Source organism: Rutidosis leptorrhynchoides, chromosome 5, assembly GCF_046630445.1.
Source record: "Rutidosis leptorrhynchoides isolate AG116_Rl617_1_P2 chromosome 5, CSIRO_AGI_Rlap_v1, whole genome shotgun sequence".
NCBI lineage: Eukaryota > Viridiplantae > Streptophyta > Magnoliopsida > Asterales > Asteraceae > Rutidosis > Rutidosis leptorrhynchoides.
This window is the reverse complement of record NC_092337.1, coordinates 395,403,535-395,427,989: the sequence shown is the minus strand read 5'-3', so window position 1 is coordinate 395,427,989 and position 24,455 is coordinate 395,403,535. Positions and strand designations below refer to the sequence as shown.

The window sequence follows — 24,455 nt, the reverse complement described above, 5'->3', positions numbered from 1 at the left end:
AACCACAATCAAGCCTACGTGTGCTGAGCTGGAGCGAATATTCCGGAAACTATAAATAGAGTTAATACGTCACGCTACATACTTGTGTGACATATTTTATTTATTTTATTTTTTTATTTTACATCAGTTTTGGATCACCCAGGGGGACCAAACCACCTACACGTTCATCTCCCGTAGTTGCATAACCCGCCCTCAACTACTGCCCTGAAGGAAATCCTGACCAATCCGCAGACATGGCCGGTAAAACCCCCTCCCCGCTGCCCCCGCACTAAGCGAAAGGCACCTGGGTGGATACTTTAGGTCAGGAATAATATTGAGTGCAATGTTGCAGCACACCAGAGTTGAACTACTGACCTTCACCTCTCGCTAAAAGAGGCAAACCAGTTGAGCTACAACTCAATGTTAACTTATGTGACGTATTATCTGCAGATCTATAAGTCAATGCTCCTTGTGAAATAAACATAAGAATTTTTTTTCTATTACGGATAATCAAATATGGGCGTCATGCGCAAGTCATGTGACAAAGACTTGCGGGACATACGTTATTAATGTACGTATTTAAACTCATTGACTTTGTATTGTTCATTAGACACTAACTAGTGTTCGAACCCTCGCTTCGCGCCGGGGTTCGATTTTCAATGTATTATATTGCGTTTAGTTTGTAAAATTATTTCGTGGCTAACGATGATATCGTTGAAGCGCAACTCGAGTCGAACTAAAAGGTATAATCCGTGAAAGATTTAAATGTTATTTTAAATTAACAATATATGCACATCTCCGCGTTTCACTATAGAATTGTCGACTTTTAAAAATTTAACGCAAAATCGACGTGTATGAAAAGTACCTCAAATATTTAGCGTTTTTTTAAAAAGCGTCTGTATTGCGTATAGTTAGTGACAGTGTGCTCCTAAAATTATTTCGAGTTTAACGATGGTGTCAGAAAAATTTAACTCGTTGCGAGCGAGAAGATATGGCTCGTTGAATATTTAGGTGGAGTTATTTAAATTTTTTTTATGAAAATGAATATTTGACACTATACCCCCTGTTTGGGGGGTCGATTTTAATATTTGAACAAACTATGGGGCCTTTTTTTTTTAAAAAAAAAAGGTGGAAAGGGGGGGAAAAAAGTGAAAGGACGAAAGCGCCACTGGTGACTATTAATCGTTTTTGTCTATTAGGTAGTATATAAAGTATGTTGTCGATTTATAATGAATGAGAAGTTTAATGGTTAAAGTATAAAATGTTAAAAGTTTGTGGTAAGTTTATAAAAACCATAAAGTTAACGCTTATATATTTTGGGGCTAAAATGTAAGTAAGTAAAAGATTGATGTTAAAAGTTTGTGGTAAGTTTATAAAAACCATAAAGTTAACGATTATATATTTTGGGGCTAAAATGTAAGTAAGTAAAAGATTGGGGTAGTTTGTGAAACTTGTGAGGTTCACTATTCACTTTGGCTATGCCTTTTAGATATATAGATATATAATAATAATGAGCCAATAGCCTAGTGGTGAATGACTCACTCTCCCTTAGGGGAGGTGAGGGTTCGATTCCCACTAGGTGAGGATTTTCCAAATAATTGGATCAAAAATCATTCTTACCGGGCCCAAATGATCCCTTGGTCCCACGCATGCGAAGATTGAAACAATGACAATGCAGGTTCATTTATCGGGTCTGGCATGCTGTGGGCATAGGCGGACCTTTGTTGAGACAAAGGAGGGCACCCGCCACTCTAAACTTTTGGGTCAGAAGTGTACTTTTGTTTATCTTTAAGGGGTAAAAAGATGTACATACTTTATTAGCCCTCCTAAATTTACAATTACAATTTTTCCTTTATTAGAATTCAACCGTCCTTTTGTTTTCTTCTCTCTAAAATTTTCCTTTTCTATGACCTTCTTTCTACTTCATAAGACAAAAGCAAAAAAGTGGGTTGCAAAAATAACAAAGTGATGTCGCTATCATTATGTGAAGTGCAAGAAGTCCTCAAAATAAATCAAGGATTCAGTCATTCAGGTACTAACATGTATCTTGTATTGACATTTTTAATTTAGTATTGCATATAGATATACTCGATTCTTTTTGTCTATTGGTCTGAATATTTTTTAATTTTTATTTTATTTTCTAATCGATTAAGTATTATTAACTTGTGATTAAAATTCTATTGTTGCCTTGTTCAGTTGTTTGTACAGTATACTTTGTGTATCCACAAATTCTATTGTTACCTTGTGATTAAAATTCTATATCGCATATAGACATATTTCTAATCGATTAACTATTTTTTTTTTCTAATTGATTAATTATGATAGATCTTTTTCTATCATCATTATTATTGTTGGTTATAGACTTAGTTAATTGTAAGTAAGGAGTAAGCTCAAGAGTAAGGACCTGATGGTTTTATTGAAAAACAATTTGATTTACATTATTATATGTGTTATAGTTAGTTGTATTTTTTCTTTGTTGTATTGTAGTTCTAAATAATTAGATGTGACAATTTGATTTACATATCTATAAATGATTTAATTTTCAGGAGTTTTTATGGATAAACAAAAATCTATTACCGCATTTTTCAAGAGAACTATAGATGATACAACCAAAGTCGATATTCAAAATAGTAAACGATTCAAACCTTCAACAAGTGAGCATGAACAACAACAAAATGAACAAGTACCACCTGTTTTTGAATCTTCAAGGCCGAATGTAGGCGATGTGGACCCTAATTCTTTTGAAAGAGATCCCGGTATGCGTGAACAAATATGGAGTTACCCGGTTGATAAACGGGAACAAGTAAGACGGTTTTATCTGAATCAAGGACCTTATCAGATTCGTTTGGACGAGTATCCTACTAAAGGTACATCTACTAAGCCTCGTAGATTTCGATACGCTTGGTTTGGTAAATTTTCTAATTGGTTAGAATATTCTCCTACAAAGGATGCCGCGTATTGCTTTCTTTGTTACTTGTTTAGTGACAAACCCGCTGTCCGAAAAGGTGATGATGCTTTTATTGTTAAAGGATTTGATAAATGGAAAAAAGTTAATGATGGAAATAGATGTGCATTCCTTAAGCATGCTAATAGTTTACAACATAAAAGCGCCTTATTATCTAGCGAAAATTTGTTGAATCAAGCTGGACATATTGAAAATGTCTTTGAGAAGCAACGTTTAGAGTCGAAATTAAATAACCGTCTACGACTGAAAGCTTCAATTGACATTGTTCGTTGGTTGACATTTCAAGCTTGTGCTTTTCGTGGGCATGATGAATCGACTAATTCAAGTAATCGCGGTAATTTTCTTGAACTTTTGACGCTTTTAGCTTCTTACAATGATGATGTTGCCAAGGTTGTGTTGGAGAATGCTCCTTATAATTCAAAGTTCACTTCGGGATTGATTCAAAAAGAACTTTTAAATATAATTGCCAACAAAGTTCGAAAACATATTCGTTGTGAAGTTGGCGATTCTTACTTTTGTGTCATGGTTGATGAGTCGCGTGATGAATCCAAAAAAGAGCAAATGGCCATCGTTTTAAGATTCGTAGATGCAAATGGGGTGTTAACTGAAAGGTTCTTGGATTTGGTGCACGTTCAAGATACTTCAGCAATAACTCTAAAACGAAGTTTATGGGAACGACTTTCACATTATGAGTTCAATACTAGTAAAATTCGAGGTCAGAGTTATGATGGAGCTAGTAACATGAGAGGGGAATGGAATGGATTAAAAGCTCTTGTTCTTAAAGATTGTCCTTATGCATACTATGTCCACTGTTTTGCTCACAGATTACAACTTGCTTTAGTTGCAGCCTCGAGAGAAGTTATCCCAATTCACCAGTTCTTCGAAAAACTAACTTTTATCATAAATGTGATATGTGCTTTTGTAACGACCCGGATTTTTCCGATCATTTTATACCTATGAGATTAATATTTACATAAATTAAACCTTACCAACATGATAAGTAATCTAAATTATTGATATTTATGTTTTTAAAAAGAGTTTTACACAACGTTTGACCGTCCAATTTGACCGATGATATCACGAACTATATAACAAACGATAATTATACGTTTGTGTATATATATGTATTTATATATATTTAACATGATCTAAGAATGGTTTAACATCTCATTTTGTACTAATAACAATAAGTTATAAGTATACTTTGAGACTACTAACTTAAATTTTCAAAATGATAACTATACGTAACGTTATTTGACATATATACCTTTAACCTATAATACTTATATAAGTATCGTATAAATATGTATTTAATCACTTTTAAAGGGCTTATATACATAAAACAATATAAGTATATTTACAAAAGATAGCTATATTTGAATTCTCGTTCCGTTTCCTCAAAATTTCTACACGTATACCTAGAGTATATGTACTCGTATCATACCCAGCTCCTATACATATTTACTATTAGTATATACACATCACAATCACTTTATTAGCAGCCATGAGTCAGCCAATTTTGGATCTTAGCATGCATGATTAATCAATTTGGCATATTACAAGACTTTTGCACAATATTACAAATTTATACATCTTTTCACCACCATTTATACTCCATTCCAATTTCATTTTTACTACACATTTTCTCTAACCAAAAACACACTCTTAGGAACCTTAAGTGTTCTTCACAATCTCAGCAAATAACCATGAAGATCTAGCTTCAAAAACAAGCCTTAATCATCATAATAAATTCCTTACAAGAAAACTTCAATAATCCTTCCAAGTAAACAAGTTTACTTCCAACCTTTCATCCAACTCCACCACTCTTTTGATTCTAGGATTTTTCTCATCTCTTACAGTAACTTTGTCCAAGTAACTTGAGGTAGTAACCTTATTCATAATCTTATTCAATTCATATTCATATAGCTATCTTATTTTGTGGTATAAAATTTTAACAACAAGAACATAGTTTGAATGATTTCAAACTTGTTCGCAAACTAAATAGATCCTTATAACTTGACTTTTAAAACACTTCAAGACCTTTAATATATCATAATGATATGCTAACTTAACAAGATATAACTTGGTTTTACAAAGAACACCTTAAAAACTGAATCTACGTCGTCGGAGTGCAACCGGGGGCTGTTTTGGGTTGGATAATTAAAAACCATCTTAAGCTTTGAATTGGAAGTTCATATTCTGGAAAAATGATATTTCTTATGAATATGTTAACACATAAAAATTTCATGGTTTAACTCAAAGTGTAAGTATTTTTAGAAAAATAATCATTAAATGTTGTTTTTATGATGGAAAATGATCACTTTCATAAGTTTCACCAAAGTTTGACCTATAACCTGTGATTTTGAATACAACCTAAGGTATTTTCAGATCATATTCTTAAAATTTGACTCGATCCAAGGAAGTGGCAAGTTGAACCAACAAAAACGGAGTTGTAATGAAGAAACTACGACTAAAACAAGATCGGGTATGCGAAGCTAGTTTAGCTACGAAAATATTTGGAGAAAAATTAAATTAATCATATATTTCTAATTAATATGATATTTCATATATATTTACTTATGATTTGATTTTATATATTTCAGGACCACCCGTAAACAATACGAGAAGATTAATCATAAGACCTCATGATTGTACGCAACACGTCATTTGACAACACGGTACTTTATGTACACAACACGTCATTTGACAACATGGTACCATGGGTCAAGATTAATTCTGATCAATACGAATACGATGAGGTCTTTATTTATTTTATTGAGCAAATAATTGTGGACCACTAACATCGGACTGCTAACTACGGACTAAGAAAATATTAAAAGTATTAAAAGTATATATATATATATATATATATATATATATATATATGTGTGTGTGTGTGTGTGTGTGTGTGTGTGTGTGTGTGTGTAATGATTACTTAAAAAGAAAATATGTTGATATATTATATATATGGTTAGGTTCGTGATATCTATCGGAGACCAAGTCGTGATAAATACCTTCAAGGCAAAAGTGAGTATATAGTCCCACTTTTAAACTCTAAATATTTCGGGATGAGAATACATGCATTTTATGATTTACGTTATGGACACAAGTGATTAAAAATATATATTCTACGTTGAGTTGTACCACTGGCATACTTCCCTGAAACTTGGTAACTACTATTTACATGAGGTATTGTAAACGCGAATCCTGTTGATAGATCTATCGGGCCTGACAACCCCAACCGGACTGGACGACCAGTATTCAACGGTTGCATAGTACTTCGTTTCGGTGACTACACTTGGTACGGTGTAGTAAGATTTCATAATAAAGGGAATATGCGACGTTGATTAAATGTTAAGTATGGTTATCAAGTGCTCAACAACTTAGAATATCTTTATTAAAACGTTTATATATGAAATCTTGTGGTCTATATTTATAACGCTGCCGGCATTAAACCTATATCTCACCAACTTTATGTTGACGTTTTAAGCATGTTTATTCTCAGGTGATAACTAAAAGCTTCCGCTGCAACATGTTGAATTTAAGCAAGATCTTGAGTATGCATATTTGTGTCAAAAATAAAACTGCATATCGGAGAATTTGTAATGTAAAATATGTTGGAAGTCGTATTGTTATTATCACATGTAAAGTTTGTAAGTCTAAGATTATCGCTAAACGATAATCATTATTATCTTGTTTAAACCTTGTATTTGTAATAAAAGTTATGGTTTGTATTGTAAAAACGAATGCAGTTTTTGAAAAACGTCGCATATAGAGGTCAATACCTCGCGATGAAATCATATGTTATTGTATTCGTCCTTATGGTTAAGGTCGAGTTATGACATGTGGTATCAGAGCGTTGGTCTTAGAGAACCATAAAATTTGCATTAGTGTGTCTTATCGAGTTTGTTAGGATGCATTAGTGAGTCTGGACTTTGACCGTGTTTGATTTCGAAAACTATTGCTTATCCTTGTTGGTTAAAAAAAAATTAATATGTAAATATTATATGGTACTAACGTGCTAGTTGTTATGTGATAGATGTCTGGCTTAGAACTTGTTATCACATTCAGCGACTCCGAACCAGAATCTTCAGATGGTGTTCCAGTCATTAACCTATCCGATGATGAAAGTGACACCTTTGGGAAAGACTCACAAGTTCCGGATGAATCAATTGAAGAGGAACCAGAAGGTGATCCTGAGGAGGAAGAAATACAGGAAATTACGAAAGACAAGTTCGAACGAGGAAAGAAACGAAAGGCTACTGAATTGGAAAATCCAAATCCCGAGTTTAGAGAGGATGTTGTGGCACCAACTCCACCAGATACTTCCACACCTATTCCCGCTATTCCTATTAGTTCTATCCCGGCATCCAGTTCTTCAGCCCCTCAGCCAAAACGCAGGGAGACAACCAGGATAACCTTTAAGCGATTCCTTTGAACACGAACGCTTTGGGTTAAATGACACGCTGTTGTTTTAAACCATGGGATCATATAACGTTTTGTATAATATTACTAGTGTGGTTTGCTTAATGTTTGATGTAAGATAAGCATATGTAAAATAGTGAAGTGTGAAATGCAATAATTTTCCATGGTTGAGTATTATTTGGGTGATAGTAATTGATTTTCGTACTAAGCTATTAAGTATGAACTTTAACGGGTAGGTACTACCCTTGGTATAATTATAAAACGCTAATAAGAAGAAAAGGCTTTTATAATAATAACTGGTTCATATTATTAATAAGCTATGATGTACTGTAAATACATACTACATCTATAATATTCCATGTGAATAATTATTTTTTTTTCATTCTTATTGATGATTATGGCGCGATTGAACCGAATGACGGAACAAGAAATCCAGGAACTCATCAATCAGCGAGTGAACGACAGAATGTTATGGGTCGAGGCTGCAAGAGGTGCTGCAGTTAACCCAAATCCTCGTATGAGATGCACTTACAAAACTTTTCAAGGTTGCAAGCCCTCATCATTCAGTGGAACAGAAGGACCGGTCGGTTTAACCCGGTGGATCGAAAAGATTGAGTCTGTGTTTAAAATCAGTGGTTGTATTGAGAAGGACATGACCAAGTATGCATCGTGCACCTTACAAGATAGTGCACTCACGTGGTGGAAAAACTATGTGAAGGTCGTAGGAGGAGATGTAGCTTATGATACTCCCTGGGAAGAATTCAAAACAATGCTAATCAACGAATATTGTCCAAGGAACGAGGTTAGGAAGTTGGAAGCTGAATTACGAAGCCTGAAAGTTGTTGGTACAGAACTTACCAACTACAATCAGCGATTCATGGAAATAGCTTTGCTATGTCCCGAATTGGTACCAACCGAAGAACGAAAGATTAAACTGTACAAAGACGGTTTGCCTAAAAAGGTGATAAGGCTAAAAAGGAACATATATTTCATAGCAATATCCCTCATAAATAATAGGTTTTCATATGTAATTGTATTATATTTTCATTGTAATTGTTTAAATAAATAAGTGCGAAGACAAAAGGCGAAAACGAAGATTTGAAGACACAAACGTCCAAAAAGCTCAAATGTACAAGATACAATTCAAAAGGTTCAATTTATTGATGAAAAACGTCTAAAAATGACAAGAGTACAAGTTACAAAACGCAAAGTACAAGATATAAATTGTACGCAAGGACGTTCGAAAATCCGGAACCGGGACATGAGTCAACTCTCAACGCGCGACGCAACGGTGCAAAAATTACAAGTCAACTATGCACATAAATAAAATATAATATTTAAATAATTCTTAAAATTATTTATATATTATATTATTATTTAATTACGTCGACAAGCTAAGATCCAAAAAATTGTGAGCTGAAAAATCAAACTCCACGACTCGCGGAGTTTGAAGGCTTAAAACTCCACGACTCGCGGAGTTTGAAATTTCAAAAATGTCCTATAAATGCAACGAATTCTGGCCGAGTTTAAACACGATATTCATATATCTCTTCCTCTGTAACATAAATAATAAATATATATATATATATATATATATATATATATATATATATATATATATATATATATATATATATATATATATATATATATATATATATATATATATATATATATATATATATATATATATATATATATATATAGTGTAGTTTTATATTAGATTAGTTTTGGGTTATGCAAAGGTTATTTTACGGGTTTTTGAAGTCGAAATTCTGTCCGTGTAACACTACGCGATAAATACTCAATGTAAGTTATGTTCTCCTTTTTAAATTAATGTCTCGTACTTAAGTTATTATTATGCTTATTTAATCCGAAGTAATCATGATGTTGGGCTAAAAATATTAAAATTGGGTAATTGGGCTTTGTACCATAATTGGGGTTTGGACAAAAGAACGACACTTGTGGAAATTAGACTATGGGCTATTAATGGGCTTTATATTTGTTTAACTAAATGATAGTTTGTTAATTTTAATATAAAAATTTATAATTGGACGTCCCTATAAATAACCATATACACTCGATCGGACACGATGGGCGGGGTATTTATATGTACGAATAATCGTTCATTTAACCGGACACGGGAATGGATTAATAGTCTATGGAATTATTAAAACAGGGGTAAAATTATGTACAAGGACACTTGGCGTAATTGTTAACAAAGTATTAAAACCTTGGGTTACACGCAGTCGATATCCTGGTGTAATTATTAAACAAAGTATTAAAACCTTGTTACAGTTTAAGTCCCCAATTAGTTGGAATATTTAACTTCGAGTATAAGGATAATTTGACGAGGATACTCGCACTTTATATTTATGACTGATGGACTGTTATGGACAAAAACTAGACGGACATATTAAATAATCCAGGACAAAGGACAATTAACCCATGGGCATAAAATTAAAATCAACACGTCAAATATCATGATTACGGAAGTTTAAATAAGCATAATTATTTTATTTTATATTTCATCGCACCTTTAATTATTCGTCATTTATATTTTTTTTATTTATTTTATTTTGTTAATTAAATTTACTTTACGCTTCGCTTAAAATATAAAATCGACAAACCGGTCATTAAACGGTAAACCCCCCTTTTATATATTATTATATATATATTTATATATTTTTGTACAAATATAGTTGTTTAAAAATATAGTGTAACCGTCTCCCTGTGGAACGAACCGGACTTACTAAAAACTATACTACTCTACGATTAGGTACACTGCCTATAGTGTTGTAGCAAGGTTTAGGTATATCCCATTTGTAAATAAATAATTAAAACTTGTGTAATTTGTAACGTATTTCGTAGTAAAATATAGTACTATTTCGTACACCCCGCTGCACACATCAAGTTTTTGGCGCCGCTGCCGGGGAAATCGGCGAAACTCTATATTTTTAATTTATTTTTGTATAAATATATTTATATATATATTTAGAAAAACAATATAAAATTATTTAAAAAAAAAACGTTTTTCAAACTCCACGACTCGCGGAGTTTGCAGGCTTAAAACTCCACGACTCGCGGAGCCGCCCTGTCAGGCCACAAAGAAACCCTAAAAAGCATTAATTACGGGGTATTATTAATTACTATTATTATTTAACCCTAATTACTTTATTATTATTATTATTATTATTATTATTTAGTTTAAGTTTTTAAATTAATTAGTTATAATTAATTATATTTAGTTTTAATATATAAAAAATTAATACTTTTATAAAATATAAAAATAAAAATATAAAAATAATATTTTTTTATAAAAATAAGTAATTTTATCACTTTTTATAATTTGTATCCTTTTATTTAGTGTAATTGTAATATTTTGTATATTTTTCGTTCGCAATTAGTTTTAAAATTAGTTTTTTCGTAGTTATTTTATATGTATAGATTCTTAGGTTTTGCCATAAAATCCCTTAAGTGCTTTTTCTTTAGATTAAGATTTAGGCGTTTTGGAATTTTGTGACGCCGTTTTTCGCTTTAGTTTTAAATAGATTTTAGTGCCTTTAAGTAATTGACGTTTCCTGAATAAAATTGCATTTACCTTTAGACCTTTAGGCGCAACTTTTTAGATATAATTTTTAAACTTTTAAGTTACGACGCGCTATTTTCTTATTTTTATTTTTCGACGTTTTTCGACGCGCATTCTTTTTCTTTCTTATTTCTCGACGCTTTAGTTTTTAGGACTTAGAAATTTTCTCTATTTCTTATCTAATATCTCAAACGGAAAGAAAAATTATTTAAGTGGTTAAATTAATGGACGTTGACAATTTTCTGCTTCATAGTAATAGTTGGATTTGTTAGTGGCTGAGTTGTGAGCTTCCGATTTAAAGGGTTCTGGCTCCCTGCTGCATCTTTTGGCTATTCGAAACGTGGGCAAAAGCAGAAAAGTCTATTAATTGGACAACTTATATAAGTTTTTCTATTTTTATAACTAATAGGATAATTAGTAAATGCACCACATTGTAGCTAAAATTTGGCCATCGCAATAAAATGGAAAATTTTGAAAACAAGGCTATGGAAACTCTTTTTGATATCCAAAATCAATTAAATCAATACTCTCAAACGGGTGTTGATGACAATTCGTTCAGTCAATCTTGGATCACGAATGACGAAACAATAACTGGTTGTGAAATCTGTGGAGATTATCACTCAACATGGGAATGTTATTATTACGTTCCTATGGAAAATTACGCACCCACGGAATCTGAATGGAATGATTATGAAGAATACAATTCAAATTGGGATTATTCCCAAGAATATTTCCAAACTCAACAACCAGTAGACGAGGAAAATTATGTGTCTAAAAATTTATTAGACAATATGAAAATCAAACTCGAAGAACTTGATGCTCAAAATGAACAAATGAGAGAGTTTGTAAATAGGCAAGCTGAAACTCTATCATATTACACACCTGTTGATCTGAGGAGTCGTGTGCAAGAAAATCTCATATCATCGAATTTTGATGAATTCGAGAGCTCCGAAATCACCAACTATCCCGATGATACTTTTTATTCAGCTTTACCAATTTCACAACATATTGATACATTAGCCTCTACCTACGAAATCATCGACCAATCAATGAATGAAGAAGAAGTAAGGGTGACAAATTGGTATTCTTGGAAAAACGATAATGTTGAAAATTTTACCCCCGAGACCAAAATAGTGGGACCGATAAGTACCGTTAATGAAGAAGAATCTACTTCGATCCCGAAATTCACCATTCCACAACCTTCCAACCCAATATTCTCAATAGATGAGTCATCTATCGAAGATGAACTACGAGCTGTAATAGATAATGACACCTCAGATTTCACCCAATTGGGTAATAGAGGTGAAACCTTTAATCCCGAGAATAAAAGGAAGGAAATGTTAGGAATTGTCCACCCTATAATATATATGTCGGTGTATATCGATCCATTTGACCAAGAACCAGAAAAGAGACATATCCATTTACTAAAAGCTACACTTAAAAAAGAATTAAGTAGTGACGATCGGGTGAGTCTAAACTTTAAACCCATTGATATATTTTATACCACCCGAGATGTAAATAACTGGCTCACTATTTTAATTCGTGGAACTTATTCTACCGACTTCCCATGTCGTAAGCTAAGTGTGGGGAAGTCTAACCCCACTTAACGTTAAATTAGGGGTTCGGGTTAGTGCATAACTCGTTAAATAAACATGCATAATAAGTAAGGGTAAAAGACGCATTTTCAAATATTAGCAAACAGTTCAGAAAAGCATCCGTTTTTGAAGAAAAACATGTGTGATAAAACAAGAAGGAATGAACGATGAGGCACACCATCTATCATTCGATGTGCTTTGTAATTACAAAATGAGTATTTTTTATCACTTTTCTACACTAATCACCCTCATGAATTTATAATTATAGTCTGATTTCATGCAAATGAGGGCATTGCATGATCTCAAGTGTGGGGAAGGGTTATAAATTCTCTCGGGTTTGCACTTGGTTTATTTATCAAATTTTGTGAAAATTTTAAAAAATTTCAAATAAATGAATTCAAAATCATGTTTATACATATTTATGAACGATAAAACTAGGTGTTAATGCCGAAATTATCGTTACCTCGGAAAGGACATAAATTGAGAAACAACTAAAACGCTTGAATTTATTTATTAGGATATAAAAAGAAGCATGAAAAAAGCCAAGTGTGGGGAGAATGTACCAAGTTATTCAATTAAAAACTATCTATCACATGTTTCTGTAAAGTTTATTGCAGGTACTTTTGTTTTGGACTAAATTAAACTGTTTTACCCGATTTACTGTAATGAAAGATGGATCTACACGATGAATCAATTCCATCATTAAAAGGAAGTAAAGTCTTCCGAAAAAGACACGCGCTTCTTGATTTAGGTCAAGAAGTTGTCGTCCAGACCAGCTGTAGGTTGACGAAAAATCTAGAAAAGTCATCACTAAAATCAGCAGGAAATCCACGGACCTCAGCATCAAACAGGGTCGCCAGGTGGTCAGATTTATCCTAACCATGAGAAGAATTTATCTCGTACAATGGGGGGGCACCGTGCAAATTAGCTTGATAAGACTAATGAACCAGATCCCCAGAAAGGATAATCTCCTTAAAGATTAAAAATCAGCTTTTAAGACTGATATTACTCAATCCTTGAGATTGACCTTAAAGATTGAGAATTACAAACTCATGGAATTCGATGATATCTAAACTCGAGCTTGAACGAGAAAATATTTTGATCAAATTAAAAACGATTTGTTTTCTGAAAACCCATTTTCAATGCGTTCATTACCATTAAACGTAAAATCCTAGGAATTCACCTAGAATTCATTAGGTTACCTGAACCAAATCGGGTGTCAACCGTAAGAACGGTGGTTGCATAGCATGGTCGGAGACAGGACCTTGTGCCAGACCAAAAAATCATAGGATAATCTTTACTATTGCTCCTACAAAGGATAGTACTAGCATCCGACACGTTTATAGACCATAATCAAAAGCAAGTCACGGGACATTGCCTTAACAGTTGCTTGTTCATCGCTTTCCTTTACAACCGGACGGTAGTTTACCGAAAGGTAATATACGAGACAAGTAAACTGGACGTGTTGCTTTCCTAATACAAGGTTAGCAAGTGGGTAACACAAAACCATAAGTTTTGAGCTAAAATTTTCAAACCTAAAACCCACAAAACCTACAAAAATATTTTGCAACACCGGTGAAGGGTTATTTCGGAAAACCTGTCTAGGGTAAAATCTAGCGTAAATTTTCAAAAGATCAAATGTTTTCATAAAGATCCAATTTCCTAACGGATCTAAATTTTCATAGTCATGTGGGACTGTAAACCGCCTTTCAAATGTGCACTTTGCTTTAGAAACCGAAAGTAAATCGGCTATTTGATTGCAAGTGTCGTTGACCTAAACCCGAGGCAACTGTGGATGACACACCCACCTTTAACCATGGTTCTATCGTTACTATCATTGTTTATACCACCATATCAAAATCACTGATGTACAAAGTGTGATGAATAAAAAAGTGATTCATGTATGTTTTTATTTCAAGTTCTGTATTGCTTGAGGACAAGCAACGCTCAAGTGTGGGGATATTTGATAAGGCCAAAAAGGAACATATATTTCATAGCAATATCCCTCCTAAATAATAGGTTTTCATATGTAATTGTATTATATTTTCATTGTAATTGTTTAAATAAATAAGTGCGAAGACAAAAGGCGAAAACGAAGATTTGAAGACACAAACGTCCAAAAAGCTCAAATGTACAAGATACAATTCAAAAGGTTCAATTTATTGATGAAAAACGTCTAAAAATGACAAGAGTACAAGTTACAAAACGCAAAGTACAAGATATTAAATTGTACGCAAGGACGTTCGAAAATCCGGAACCGGGACATGAGTCAACTCTCAACGCGCGATGCAACGGTGCAAAAATTACAAGTCAACTATGCACATAAATAAAATATAATATTTAAATAATTCTTAAAATTATTTATATATTATATTATTATTTAATTACGTCGACAAGCTAAGATCCAAAAAATTGTGAGCTGAAAAATCAAACTCCACGACTCGCGGAGTTTGAAGGCTTAAAACTCCACGACTCGCGGAGTTTGAAATTTCAAAAATGTCCTATAAATGCAACGAATTCTGGCCGAGTTTAAACACGATATTCATATATCTCTTCCTCTGTAACATAAATAATAAATATATATATATATATTATATATATATATATATATATATATATATATATATATATATATATATATATATATATATATATATATATATAGTGTAGTTTTATATTAGATTAGTTTTGGGTTATGCAAAGGTTATTTTACGGGTTTTTGAAGTCGAAATTCTGTCCGTGTAACACTACGCGATAAATACTCAATGTAAGTTATGTTCTCCTTTTTAAATTAATGTCTCGTACTTAAGTTATTATTATGCTTATTTAATCCGAAGTAATCATGATGTTGGGCTAAAAATATTAAAATTGGGTAATTGGGCTTTGTACCATAATTGGGGTTTGGACAAAAGAACGACACTTGTGGAAATTAGACTATGGGCTATTAATGGGCTTTATATTTGTTTAACTAAATGATAGTTTGTTAATTTTAATATAAAGATTTACAATTGGACTTCCCTATAAATAACCATATACACTCGATCGGACACGATGGGCGGGGTATTTATATGTACGAATAATCGTTCATTTAACCGGACACGGGAATGGATTAATAGTCTATGGAATTATTAAAACAGGGGTAAAATTATGTACAAGGACACTTGGCGTAATTGTTAACAAAGTATTAAAACCTTGGGTTACACGCAGTCGATATCCTGGTGTAATTATTAAACAAAGTATTAAAACCTTGTTACAGTTTAAGTCCCCAATTAGTTGGAATATTTAACTTCGAGTATAAGGATAATTTGACGAGGATACTCGCACTTTATATTTATGACTGATGGACTGTTATGGACAAAAACCAGACGGACATATTAAATAATCCAGGACAAAGGACAATTAACCCATGGGCATAAAATTAAAATCAACACGTCAAATATCATGATTACGGAAGTTTAAATAAGCATAATTATTTTATTTTATATTTCATCGCACCTTTAATTATTCGTCATTTATATTTTTTGTTATTTATTTTATTTTGTTAATTAAATTTACTTTACGCTTCGCTTAAAATATAAAATCGACAAACCGGTCATTAAACGGTAAACCCCCCTTTTATATATTATTATATATATATTTATATATTTTTGTACAAATATAGTTGTTTAAAAATATAGTGTAACCGTCTCCCTGTGGAACGAACCAGACTTACTAAAAACTATACTACTCTACGATTAGGTACACTGCCTATAGTGTTGTAGCAAGGTTTAGGTATATCCCATTTGTAAATAAATAATTAAAACTTGTGTAATTTGTAACGTATTTCGTAGTAAAATATAGTACTATTTCGTACACCCCGCTGCACACATCAAAAGGTCAAGGCAAATGTTACAGCATCCAAACCCAAGACTATTCATAAAGCTATCACCATGGCGAACGAGTTGATGGACCAGATTGTTCTGGATAAGAACACCGATGTCAAGACATCGGGAAACAAAATAAAGTGGGAAGGTAATCATCAACAATCCAACAAGAAACAAGAAACCACGCAAGGTGCGGGTAGCGGTTCGAACTCAGGTTACAAGGGACGAAATCCTTTATGTAACAGATGCCACAAACATCACTCTGGTTATTGTAATGTGGTGTGCAACAATTGTAATCGAAAAGGTCATCTTGCTGAAGATTGTAGGGTTCCCGCTACAAATACAAACGGTACCAAAACTCCTGCCACCAATGCAAATAGAACTGCCTTGGCCACTGTTACTTGTTATGGGTGTGGGAAACAGGGTCATTATAAGAGTCAGTGCCCGAATCCAGAGAAGAATAACGGATCTGCACGTGGAAGAGCATTTGTTATTAATGCTAGAGAGGCGTATGAAGACCCGGAGCTTGTTACGGGTACGTTTACCATTAATAACTTATCTGCGTCTATTATATTTGATACTGGTGCCGATAGAAGTTACGTGTGTAGAGACTTTCATGCTAAATTGAATTGTTCATCATTACCTCTAGATGCTAAGTACATGATTGAGTTAGCTAATGGTAAACTAATTAAAGCCGATAAAATTTGCCGTGATTGTAAAATAAATTTAGCCGGAGAAACATTTAAGATTGATTTGATACCCGTAGAATTAGGAAGTTTTGATGTAATAGTCGGCATGGACTGGATGTCCAAAATAGGAGCTGAAGTTGTGTGCGCCAAGAAGGCAATTCGCATTCCTCGTAAGGATAAAACGCCAGTAATGATTTATGGAGAGAAAGGTAACTCAAAGCTAAAACTCATTAGTTGTTTGAAAGCTCAAAAGTGCTTGAAGAAAGGGTGCTATGCTATCTTAGCACATGTTAATAAGGTCTAAACGAAGGAAAAAGTGAAGAGCATCAATGACGTGCCTGTGGCAAGAGATTTTCCTGAAGTATTTTCGGAAGAGTTGCCGGGATTACCTCCATTTAGATCTGTAGAATTTCAAATAGATCTTGTACCAGGAGCTGCACCGGTTGCCCGTGCTCCATATAGACTTACACCGTCTGAGTTAAAAGAACTTCAGAGTCAGTTAAAAGAATTACTGGACCGTGGATTCATACGACCAAGTACTTCACCGTGGGGAGCTCCGATTTTATTCATCAAGAAGAAAGACGGATCTTTCCGAATGTGTATAGATTATCGTGAATTAAATAAGTTAACTATCAAGAATCGGTATCCACTATCGAGAATTGATGACTTATTTGATCAATTGCAAGGATCATGTGTTTACTCAAAAATCGACCTAAGGTCGGGCTATCATCAACTACGTGTTAAGGAGGAAGACATTCCAAAAACTGCTTTTCGGACACGCTACGGTCATTACGAATTTTTGGTTATGCCGTTTGGGTTGACTAATGCGCCAGCTGTATTCATGGACCTCATGAATCGAGTTTGTAGTCCGTATTTAGATAAGTTTGTTATCGTTTTCATTGACGATATTCTTATCTATTCCAAGAGTGAGCAAGAGCATGAGCAGCATTTAAGGTTGGTATTAGAATTGTTAAGAAAAGAACAGTTATACGCCAAATTTTCTAAGTGTGCATTTTGGTTGAAAGAAGTGCAATTTTTTGGCCACGTTGTTAGTAGCAAAGGAATTCAGGTTGATCCAGCTAAAATTGAGGCCATTGAAAAATGGGAGACTCCTAAGACACCAACGCAGATACGCCAATTTTTGGGTTTAGCTGGTTATTATAGAAGGTTTATTCAAGATTTTTCTCGAATAGCTAAACCATTAACAGCGTTAACACAAAAAGGAAAGAAGTACGAATGGACTTCTGAGCAGGATAGTGCATTTCAATTACTAAAGAAGAAGTTGACTGGCGCCTATTTTATCGTTACCTGAAGGGAACGATGATTTTGAGATATATTGTGACGCTTCGCGACAAGGTTTTGGTTGCGTCCTTATGCAACGAAAGAAAGTTATTGCATACGCATCTCGTCAATTGAAGATTCACGAGCGGAATTACACGACGCATGATCTAGAACTGGGAGCAGTAGTGTTTGCATTGAAGATATGGAGACACTACTTATATGGGGTTAAATGCACTGTGTTTACCGATCATAAAAGCCTTCAACATATCTTCGATCAGAAACAGCTGAACATGAGGCAACGTAGGTGGGTCGAGCTGATAAACGACTATGATTGTGAAATTCGCTATCATCCCGGGAAAGCGAATGTAGTGGCCGACGCTTTAAGCAGAAAGGAACGGGAACCAATTCGAGTACGAGCGATGAACATAAAAATTCGCATGAATCTCAACTCACAAATCAAAGAGGCTCAACGAGAATCCCTTACTAAAGAAAACATAGGAAATGAAATAATGAAAAAATATGAGAAGCAACTCGTTATACGGGAATATGGAATTCGATATTTTGCAAACCGTATTTGGGTACCGAAGTTGGGTGGATTAAGGAAGTTGATATTGAATGAGGCACATAAGACAAGATACTCGATACATCCTGGAGTTGGAAAGATGTATCAAGATCTTAAGACGCATTATTGGTGGCCTAATTTAAAGACAGATGTTGCAACATATGGTGGGGAATGTTTAACTTGTTCCAAAGTCAAAGCAGAACACCAGAAGCCGTCAGGGTTACTTCAACAATCAGAAATCCCAGAATGGAAATGGGATGGTATTACGATGGATTTCATCACAAAGTTACCTAAGACTGCTTGGGGTTATGACACCATTTGGGTAATAGTTGATCGTCTCACCAAATCTGCACATTTCTTGCCTATAAAGGAAACGGATAGAATGGAGAAACTATTACGATTGTATATAAAGGAAATTGTTTCAAGGCATGGAATACCTATTTCCATTATATCTGATCGTGATAGTAGATTTACATCAAAGTTCTGGCAATCACTACCGGAGGCACTGGGAACTCGTTTGGATATGAGCACCGCATATCATCCACAAACTGACGGGCAGAGTGAAAGAACAATTCAGACTCTTGAAGACATGCTCAGGGCATGTGTGATCGATTTTGGAAACGGATGGGATAAATATCTACCATTAGCAGAATTCTCGTATAATAACAGTTATCATGCGAGCATTAAAGCTGCACCATTCGAAGCATTGTATGGAAGGAAGTGTAGATCCCCTATCTGTTGGAATGAAGTAGGAGATCAACAATTAACTGGTCCCGAGATCATACACGAAACGACCGAGAAGATAGTACAAATCAAGGAGAGATTGAAAACAGCCCGTAGTCGCCAAAAGAGCTACGCCGATGTCCGAAGGAAACCATTAGAGTTTCAGATCGGTGACATGGTTATGTTAAAGGTGTCACCTTGTAAAGGTGTAATACGTTTCGGTAAAAGGGGTAAACTGAACCCAAGGTATGTAGGCCCGTTCAAGATCATCGAACGCATTGGACCGGTAGCTTATCGACTCGAGTTACCGCAACAACTCGCTGGAGTACATAATACATTTCACGTATCAAACTTTAAGAAATGTCTTGCAAAGGAAGATCTCACCATTCCTCTTGAAGAAATCTAAGTCGACGAGAAACTACAATTCATAGAAGAACCAGTCGAAATCATGGACCGTGAAGTTAAATAACTCAAGCAGAGCAACAAACCGATCGTTAAGGTTCGTTGGAATGCTCGAAGGGGTCTCAAGTTTACTTGGGAACGAGAGGATCAGATGAAACGAAAGTACCCACATTTGTTTCCCGAGAACGCAAAATAGGTACAATTTTAAAATTTCGGGACGAAATTTATTTAACGGGTAGGTACTGTAACGACCCGGATTTTTCCGATCATTTTATACCTATGAGATTAATATTTACATAAATTAAACCTTACCAATATGATAAGTAATCTAAATTGTTGAGATTTATGTTTTTAAAAAGAGTTTTACACAACGTTTGACCGTCCAATTTGACCGATGATATCACGAACTATATAACAAACGATAATTATACGTTTGTGTATATATATGTATTTATATATATTTAACATGATCTAAGAATGGTTTAACATCTCATTGTGTACTAATAACAATAAGTTATAAGTATACTTTGAGACTACTAACTTAAGTTTTCAAAATGATAACTATACGTAACGTTATTTGACATATATACCTTTAACCTATAATACTTATACAAGTATCGTATAAATATGTATTTAATCACTTTTAAAGGGCTTATATACATAAAACAATATAAGTATATTTATAAAAGATAGCTATATTTGAATTCTCGTTCCGTTTCCTCAAAATTTCTACACGTATACCTAGAGTATATGTACTCGTATCATACCCAGCTCCTATACGTATTTACTATTAGTATATACACATCACAATCACTTTATTAGCAGCCATGAGTCAGCCAATTTTGGATCTTAGCATGCATGATTAATCAATTTGGCATATTACAAGACTTTTGCACAATATTACAAATTTATACATCTTTTCACCACCATTTATACTCCATTCCAATTTCATTTTTACTACACATTTTCTCTAACCAAAAATATACTCTTAGGAACCTTAAGTTTTCTTCACAATCTCAGCAAATAACCATGAAGATCTAGCTTCAAAAACAAGCCTTAATCATCATAATAAATTCCTTACAAGAAAACTTCAATAATCCTTCCAAGTAAACAAGTTTACTTCCAACCTTTCAATCCAACTCCACCACTCTTTTGATTTTAGGATTTTTCTCATCTCTTAAAGTAACTTTGTCCAAGTAACTTGAGGTAGTAACCTTATTCATAATCTTATTCAATTCATATTCATATAGCTATCTTATTTTGTGGTATAAAATTTTAACAACAAGAACATAGTTTGAATGATTTCAAACTTGTTCGCAAACTAAATAGATCCTTCTAACTTGACTTTTAAAATACTTCAAGACCTGTAATATATCATAATGATATGCTAACTTAACAAGATATAACTTGGTTTTACAAAGAACACCTTAAAAACTGAATCTACGTCGTCGGAGTGCAACCGGGGGTTGTTTTGGGTTGGATAATTAAAAACCATCTTAAGCTTTGAATTGGAAGTTCACATTCTGGAAAAATGATATTTCTTATGAATATGTCAACACATAAAAATTTCATGGTTTAACTCTGAAAGGATCCGAAACTAATCATCCGAACGATGTCCATATTGATTATAAACGAATTACAAAAGTTGATAACATCGCGAGGTACTTGCCCTCTATATGATACATTTTACAAACGTTGTATTTATTCTTAAAAGGCAATCTATAGTTACATCCAGAATTGACATATTCGCCTGACATTTCATAATATTCAAATGACCTAAACCGCCATTTACTTAATAATAGTCTCTATGAACTTCAATGACTCGAATGCAACGCCTTATGATATAGGTCCTTAATGGCCTCAAGTAGTATCCTTAGTACGAGCTAATGCACAGCGGAAGACTTAATTCATACCTGAGAATAACATGCTTTAAAATGTCAACATAAAGTTGGTGAGATATAGGTTTAATGCCGGCAGCGATATAAATATAGACCACAAGATTTCGTATATAAACAGTTTAATAAAAATATTCTAAGTGGTTGAGCACTTGGTAACCATACTTAACAATTAATCACGTCGCATATTCCCTTTAATATGAAATCTTACTACACCGTACCAAGTGTAGTCACAAAACGAAGTACTGTGCAACCGTTGAATACTGGTCGTCCAGTCCGGTTGGGGTTGTCAGGCCCGATAGATCTATCAACAGGATTCGCGTTTACAATACCGCTGTAAATATTAGTTACCAAGCTACAGGGAAGTATGCCAGTGGTACAACTCAACGTAGAACATATTTTTCAGTTACTTGTGTCCATATCGTAAAACATAAAATACATGTATTCTCATCCCGAAATATTTAGAGTTTAAAAGTGGGACTATATACTCACTGTTGTCTCGAAGATATATATAATTTGACTCGGTCTTCCGGTTGATATCACGAACCTATCCATATATAATATATCAATACCTTTTCTTTTTAAACAAACGTTATATATATATATACTTGTTATACTTTTAATACTTTGAATAATTCCTTAGTCCGTAGTTAGCATTTCGTTGTTAGTAATTCAATTTTAATGGTTCATTTTTAGATGTTTAATATACCCGCAATGAAATAAACCAAACCCCCAACGAAATAAATAAAACCCCAACGTATATGAATTGGTCGAGATTAATCTTGACCCACGGTACCGGTGTTGTCAAATGACGTATTGCGTACATAAAGTACCGGTGTTGTCAAATGACGTGTTGCGTACAAACATGGGATCTTATAATTAATCTTCTCGTGTTGTTTACGGGTGATCCTGAACCATATAAAATTGAATTATGAGTACATATATATAAAATATCATGTTATCTTAGAAATATGTGATTTATATAATTTTTTTCCAATTAGTCCCGAAGTTGCACAAGTCTATGATAACCAATTTTGTTTCGGTCATAGTTTCTTCGTTACAAATCCGTTTTCGTTGATTCAAATTGCCATCTTCTTGGATCGAGTTCTTCTTTAAGACTATGAACTGAAAATACCTTGGTTTGTATTCAAAATCATACGGCATAGGTGAAACATTAGTGAAACATATGAAGTTAAACATTTTGTTACAAAAAAAAAATCATTTAATGACCATTTTTCTAAAAATACTTATACTTTGAAAAACCAAGTTTTACCTTATTAAATTAGCATATATTTAAGTTATATTACAGGTCTTGAAGTATTTTAAAAGTTAAGTTAGAAGGATCTATTTAGTTTGCAAACAAGTTTGAAAACATTCAAACTATGTTCTTGTTGTTAAACTTTTGTACCACAAAATATGATAGCTATATATATATGAATCGAATAAGGTTATGAACATAGATTCTACCTCAAGTTCCTTGGACAAGTTTGCTGTAAGAGAGGAGTAAGAAGCTAGAATCAAAAGGGTGATAGAAGTGGATGAAAGATTGGAAGTAAGTTGGTGTTCTTGGAAGGTTTTCTTGAAGTGTTTTTGTATGGTTTTCTTATGGTGTTTATGTAAGGTTTTTGAAGCTAGATCTTCTTAGAACTTTACTGAATTGTTGAAGGTGTTTAAGGGTTATAAGTGTGTGTGTTTTAGCTAGGAGATTGAAGTAGTAAATGAATCAAAATGATGATACATATATACTCCTAAAAATGTGATCTTTAAGGATAACATGACAAAATTTTAGTTTGTAATCTTATGTATTTGTCAAACAATAATACAAAAGCAATTACCTTATACCTAGGGTAGTAACAAGGGCTGGTTAGGTGGTGATTTGATGTGTATATACCAATAGTAAATACGTATAGAAGCTAGGTATGATACGAGTACAAATACTCTAGATATACGTATAGAAATTTTGTGAAAAATGGAATGAGGATTCAAATATAGCTATCTTTTGTGAATACACTTATATGATTTTATGTATTTAAGTCTTAAAAGTGAGTAAATACATTACTTATACGATATATGTATAAACATTATAAGTCTTAAGTATTTATGTCAAATAACGTTACGTATAGTTATCGTTTTGAAAACTTAAGTTAGTAGTTTCAAAATATACTTATAACTTATAGTTTTTGATACAAAATAAGATATTAAAACATTCATTAATCATGTTAAATATGTATATATACATATATATACACAAACGTATAATTATCATATATTGTATAGTTCGTGATATCATCGGTCAAACTAGACGGTCAAACGTTGTGTAAATCTCTTTTCGAAAACATAAGTCTCAACAATTAGGATTGCTTATCATGTTGGTAAGGTTTAATTTATGTAAATATTAATCTTATAAGTATAGAACGATCGAAAAAGTGCGGGTCACTTTAGGGTTTTTGCTTATCGTGTCGGAACCATATAGAGATTAGAGTTTAA

At 33.4% G+C, this 24,455-nt stretch overlaps 1 protein-coding gene across 1 annotated transcript in view; it reads left to right on the top strand.

The window, feature by feature from the left end:
* The first annotated feature begins 1,947 nt into the window (after positions 1–1,947).
* LOC139849857 (uncharacterized) overlaps positions 1,948–24,455 on the top strand; it is a 31,529-nt gene continuing 9,021 nt past the window's right edge. The window contains exons 1-2 of the mRNA XM_071839476.1: positions 1,948–2,011; positions 2,526–3,819. Coding sequence (XP_071695577.1) covers positions 1,948–2,011; positions 2,526–3,819 — 1,358 coding nt within the window. The remainder of the gene's footprint in view (positions 2,012–2,525; positions 3,820–24,455) is intronic.